The sequence below is a fragment of the Saccostrea cucullata genome, unplaced genomic scaffold (genome assembly GCF_032062105.1).
Source record: "Saccostrea cucullata isolate Sc308-1 unplaced genomic scaffold, CSIRO_AGI_Scuc_v1 ctg5838, whole genome shotgun sequence".
Taxonomy (NCBI): domain Eukaryota; kingdom Metazoa; phylum Mollusca; class Bivalvia; order Ostreida; family Ostreidae; genus Saccostrea; species Saccostrea cuccullata.
Genome location: NW_026919849.1, coordinates 145,780 through 151,778, shown reverse-complemented (window position 1 = coordinate 151,778; position 5,999 = coordinate 145,780). Strand labels below are relative to the sequence as shown.

The 5,999-nt window shown below is 35.0% G+C and overlaps 1 protein-coding gene across 1 annotated transcript; it reads left to right on the top strand.

Annotated features, from left to right (window-relative positions):
- The first annotated feature begins 316 nt into the window (after positions 1 to 316).
- Positions 317 to 4,398, top strand: LOC134239330 (RING finger protein 207-like). The gene is made up of 2 exons (XM_062721498.1): positions 317 to 325; positions 2,497 to 4,398. The coding sequence occupies exons 1-2, from the start codon at positions 317 to 319 to the stop codon at positions 4,213 to 4,215; spliced, it is 1,728 nt and encodes a 575-aa protein (XP_062577482.1). The 3' UTR covers positions 4,216 to 4,398.
- The last annotated feature ends 1,601 nt before the right edge of the window (positions 4,399 to 5,999 follow it).

The following is a 5,999-nucleotide window of genomic DNA, read 5'->3' as shown; positions in this document are numbered from 1 at the left end:
AATAATGTTAACCTGCTCTAAAAACATTAACCTGGTCATTCCTTTGCTGAAATTGCAGTATCTGAAACTTTGGTACAATGAAACACACTAGAAACATCTTCCATGTATGTCTTATCAATATAGGACATAGAAGTACTTAAAAAGAAAACTGCTCCAAAAACCTTAACCTGGGACGCCGACACCGACGCCGAGGGTATTACATAAGCTCCCCCAACTTCGTTGAGGTGAGCTAAAAATAAATTGTGATGGTGTTTAAAACAACCTAAAAATTATCTTGCAATAAACCACTAATCTTTTTGCCATCATCTTTCTATTAATGGAGAAAGTAAGTGGGATAAATTCTTCGAGCCACACTTTTTTGTCTCTTGTGACCCGGCACTTCATGACGTGACCTTGAGGGGCTGGCCTGAGCACAAAATCGTCCAGGTTTTCAGTGAGCTCCGGGGAGTAGCCTCGACACTCCGCACCTCCTGGTCATCAGGATCATCATTCTGTGGGGGAAAAATTAAACCTCAAAAAGTATACATTATTACAGCTACATGTATATTCTATTTTTAACCTATTTAACGTGGGAGTTGAATCTTGTATCTTGCTCCAAAAACTTAAGATTGATTGTGACCTTTGGATCAAAGGTCAAAGTCATTAAAAACCGCCACCTCTTTACCTTCTATCATGCCAACCGTAATAAACTCTGTAAGGTTTTTCTAGATAGTGTACTTCATGTTTCTTTTCCCTTAGGTCAAGGTCAAAGGTTAAGGTCAAGTTCATAGGTAAAGGTCATTTTAGAAAATAACTAATATCAACATTTTATTCAGGTTACCAATGACCTTGACCTAAGTTTCAAGGTCAAGGGTCAAAAGATCTACTTCAGTATGTTACATGTCTTGGCGTTTAGAAGTTCTTAATTCTGCATGAACATCAAAAACTCAAGTATACTGGTCGTTTGACGCATTTAGCGCATGTATGTCCTTGCATTTAAATTTGATAGTAGCATAACGTAGGCATTTATTACAACTTTCATTTTCGAATTTTCATTCTGTTTTATTGAGAACCAAGAAAGTTTTAGACATTGAAAGTTTTAGCCAATCAGATTGCAGCACACGTGCATGTGCGTGCGTTCATGATTATTCTATGTATCATGCTGTAGATCTTTATAGTGTATGACTATGTTCAAAATTTCAAAGGATTTTGTCAAAAAACAAAGAAAGATATTCAGACTTTAGTTTCAGCCAATCGGAGCGAAGCGCACGTGCATGCGCGTGAGATCTTGCTATTTTGACAATGTCACCATGTCTATACTACTAATATATCCTTACATTATGAGTTTTAAAGCATTCTATCAAAAATGTTTTAAAAAGTTACGGCTATATCAATTATACTGGTCATTTCACGCGTTACACGTGCGAACACATGCACGCAGGTGCATGCAAAATGACCTTCGTTCCGCACATCTACATAACATACCTAGTGACCCAAAAAAGGTTTCACCTAGATCGGATGAGTAGTTTACTAGAACACTCGCGGACAAAAAAGTACCAAGGAAGAAGGAAAATCCGAGGAATGTAAAAACAATATGTACCCCAGCTTCGTTTGGGGAACATACTAACACTTTTTTCCAAGCATGTTTCCGTAGTATTCTCGTTGTATTCACTCGTAACGCATCTCATTTAGCTGATTGGTCAGTTAGAAACCATCGTCAGTGCCTCGATTAGCATATGAATTTATTCTTACGTCAGAAAATCTAGTTTCTTCGATCTGTTCATAATGGGAAAGGCCAGCTAGATTTTACACTCTTTTTTAAAAATAGCATGTGAGCGCTGTTAGGTAAAATTTTCTTCTTTCACATATATGTAGATTTCATTAAAATACAGTGACCAGCCAAAGAAGAAAAATGTACCAACTTGCGCTTGTAAAATTTAAAGGCTTCAAAGAGTGAGTATGTCACCACATCTTTTTCCGTTCCGTTTTCCGCTCTGCGTCTTAGCAACACTTATCTGTCTGATATGCGCGATTTTTCGGAAGATAGAGACAGGCAATACCAGTCTAACGTATAGCTGTTAGATTTCTAGGCCAGGTCCTTTTTGAATCTATATTTATCTCCAATCAGGAAGTGAATTACTGACTCTTCGCATTCCTCCATCCCTAAAACTGTAAGTTTATACAATTTATGTATATATTTAACATATATATTATGAACCTATTTATGAATTATGAAGAAATGATTTTATGACATACGTGGATTTGGTACGTGCATGAACAGGGCCTCGTCACGACTTATTTGTCTTCTTTAAACTTGACCATTCCGGTTTTTAATCTAAAACACACTATTATAGTATGGAGGTGGCCAAATTAAAAGAAGAAAAAATAAGTCGTGACGAGTCTTATTGTGCATATGCACAGTAAATATCGAATTAATAAAACTTAGATCTTTATCTTACTGATTTAATACAGAATACACTAAATTTCTTTTTTAACACACTTTTTCATTAATTGTAGATAGCTTTATCTAAAATGGATATTCCCCGCCGAGCCCAGCACTTTTTAGAGTGTGACATTGAAGAATGTAAAAGAAACTGCGAGTTCTATTGCAACCCTTGCTATCAAAGATTGTGCAAACAATGCAGCGATGAACATCTGAAAAGTCCAGAAAGCAAGAACCATGAGGTGGTCCTTTACCAACAACGCAAACGACAACTTCTTGCGGAGAAATGCAAGATCCACCCCACTAAAGATGTGGACATGCTCTGTGAAGAATGCCAGGTTCCAGTGTGTTCCAAATGTGTAACACAGCAAAATCATCGGGGTCATATATTTACTGATCTAGAGACAATTTATGCAGAAAAATATGCAGATTTCCAACAAGAAATCTTTAAAATCCAGGAATATTTTCTTCCCATATCACAAGATTTACAGAAAGAAATTAAAAAAGATTCCTCAGAAATGAAACACATCATGGACAACATCAGAACATCCATGAAGACTGAAGGTGAAACCCTAAAAAGTCTGGTGGACACAGTCATATCTGAGAACATGAAGCAGTTAGACCAGATAGAGAATTCACTATTAGAAGATCTAAACACCCAAGACATGACCATGGATGCTTACATCACTTATCTTAATAACCTTGTCAAAGAGCTCCACAGATGCCTGTCCTCTTCAGAACCCCAGGAATTAATGTCTGAGAAGAAACCAAAGATCCAATCCATACCAGAGACAACAAAACCAGTCACTCCAGAATTTACTGCTGGTCAATACAACAAAAGTGATGTCACCAAATTACTTGGTAAAATACAGGTCCCCACCACTAAAGCAGAGAAGAGAGAAATTAGGCCAATTAAAAGTGTCTACAATACAGCAATGAAACCTACACATAAACAGATGAAAGAAGACAGAAAGAAATCTGACAAGAAACAAACATTGTCTCTATCTGCCTCTGTCACCAAGGTCAGAGAGTTCAATATACCAGGTGTTAGGAATGTATACCATGTATCAAAAGATCAATCAGACATACTCTGGATCAGTGACGGTTTGGGAAATCTTGTCCAATTGGATCTACAGGGGAATGTGATACATAAGATAAAAACCAGTGATGGACGTGGTTGCCACACAGTCACACAGGACGGGGATCTGATCTTTACAGACAAATACAACAGTGTCATTAATAGGATAACGCAAGATAATAATATCACTGAATTCATAAAAACTGGAATCTGGAGACCACTCAGCATACACTCCTCCCACATCAACGGGGACTTACTGGTGGGGATGAAGAAGGATGACGAGGCTAAAGTCACCAGGTACAACAAGACAGGAAAAGAACTACAGAACATACAGAGGGATAACAAAGGACAGGGATTGAATAATACACCATACTACATCACAGAAAACATCAATGGAGATATCTGTACATCAGACCTTTATAATGAAGTAGTGGTGATGAATAAATCAGGACACGACAGGTTCTCCTACACAGGTCAGAAGTCAGGGTTCCGTCCCTATGGAATCTGTACTGATGTCCTCGGTCACATCCTGGTGTGTGATGGTTTCAGTGACACTGTTCACCTCCTAGATCAGGACGGTCAGTTCTTGTCTCTGTTAATCACAAAACAACAAGGGGTAAAGACTCCCCGAAGTGTGTGTGTGGATGATGAGAACAATCTCTATTTGGGACAAGGAGACACCAACACACTGACAGTGTACAAGTATCTACAGTGATTCTAATTCTAGCATAAACATATTGTAATGTATATTGTATCAAACTTTAAGGTATCAAGTTAATTGTGCATTAATCTATCACTTTTATTACTTTATATCAGTTCATGACTTTAATCTTCACATAAAAATAAAATCGTATTGTGTAGAATCACATTTATTCATATAATCCGTGTGTTTTATTGACATGTTTAATAGTTGGAACTATATTTACTCTAAAATGTGTAATTGGGAATTTAAAAAGTGTCTTAATTAATTGGAGGAATTTATATTATCTCAATAAAAGCATTTTAAACTAAATTCAACAGTTCAATTTTTCATGACTGAGAGTATGTCATTACCTTGACCCAAGGTAAATCCTTCTGGCAAGTTCAAGGACAGATATAAAAGTGTAAAATTCATGACAGGTTTATAATTTTCTAGTGGAGAAACATTTTATGTCCGTATTACACTGAAAGATTACCAATGACCAGCGGATGTGTCATTTTTTAACCGAGGTCTTTTTGGCAAGTTCAAGGTCACTTTAGCAAATCTGGATTGGCACTTTTAAAAAAATGCGGCAGGCAGGCATGGATTGATTTCCTTATTTAATAGTTTTAGATTGTTGCAGAAATTATTTAATATTTTACTATGATTTACAAGTATTTGGATATTCCGCGTGCGGGCAGTACGCATTTGTATACACGATCCCTGTGTTTTAATTATTTCGAAAAAATGAATAAATTAGAGCTCGTAGTAATGAACATGTAAACTCAATATACCTTCAAATTTTACTAATAGTATAATTTCTTCTGCGTTGAAATGTTTGTTTTGAAAGCTAGCTATCAATTGTTTTCTAAAATATTTGTCAAAAGTGCTTGGAGTTAATAATTATAAAGATTTGTTCCCACCTCGCCTTAACTGTAAAATTTATCATTCCCATTTCGCCTTAGTATCAAAGTACATGTGAGCTCTCAGGTGAACTAAGGTGTTGAAGATTTAAAATATTTAGCATAAAGTATTTGTTGGTATTACATTTATTATTTCATTTACTGTATTCATAAATTCCCACAATCTGATCATTTTTATCATTTAAATTTTTATATCAACCAAGTAACAATATTTACAAATACTAAAATTCCCATTTCGCCTTAGTACTGTTTAACTTTTTCTTGCCAATAATGGTGAAATGGAAACACACCATTATAAAATACTATGAAGTTCACAGTTTACAGCTCATTATCCGCAATCAGGGATATCCTAGCCTATTAGCCAAGATAATCACAGTAACACTTAATACCCCCATCTTTTAAAATACAGACACTTATTTACAAAGCAAGTAAATTTTTAATGAAAACAAGGAAATAATTTTGCAAATTTTTTCTTCATGTTTTTCTAATAGGTCCTAGCTAGTACAACGTAGATTATATTTCAGATAATTTTTATTTATATAAAAGCACTCAAATCTATTTTTGCTTTATATTATTTTCTGTTATCAGACAAAGTTTATCAACATTTAAAATATGAAAAAGACTAGACCAGTATGATTATAATGCAAATGCTATTGTGAACATTATTCAAGTTATGATTATAAAAGTTAGGAAATCAACGCATATCACTGATTGGTTTATATATAATATTTATATGTGATTGACTGAAAATGATTCTACCAGTATAAAGTAATTGAATATTATCGAAAAAGTAATTATAATGACATTGGAAATTTTAGCTGTAATTGATATAATTACGATTACAAGTGATCGAAAATCTCTTCGATTACAGATTATTGTCGAATTCTTGAAAAAAAT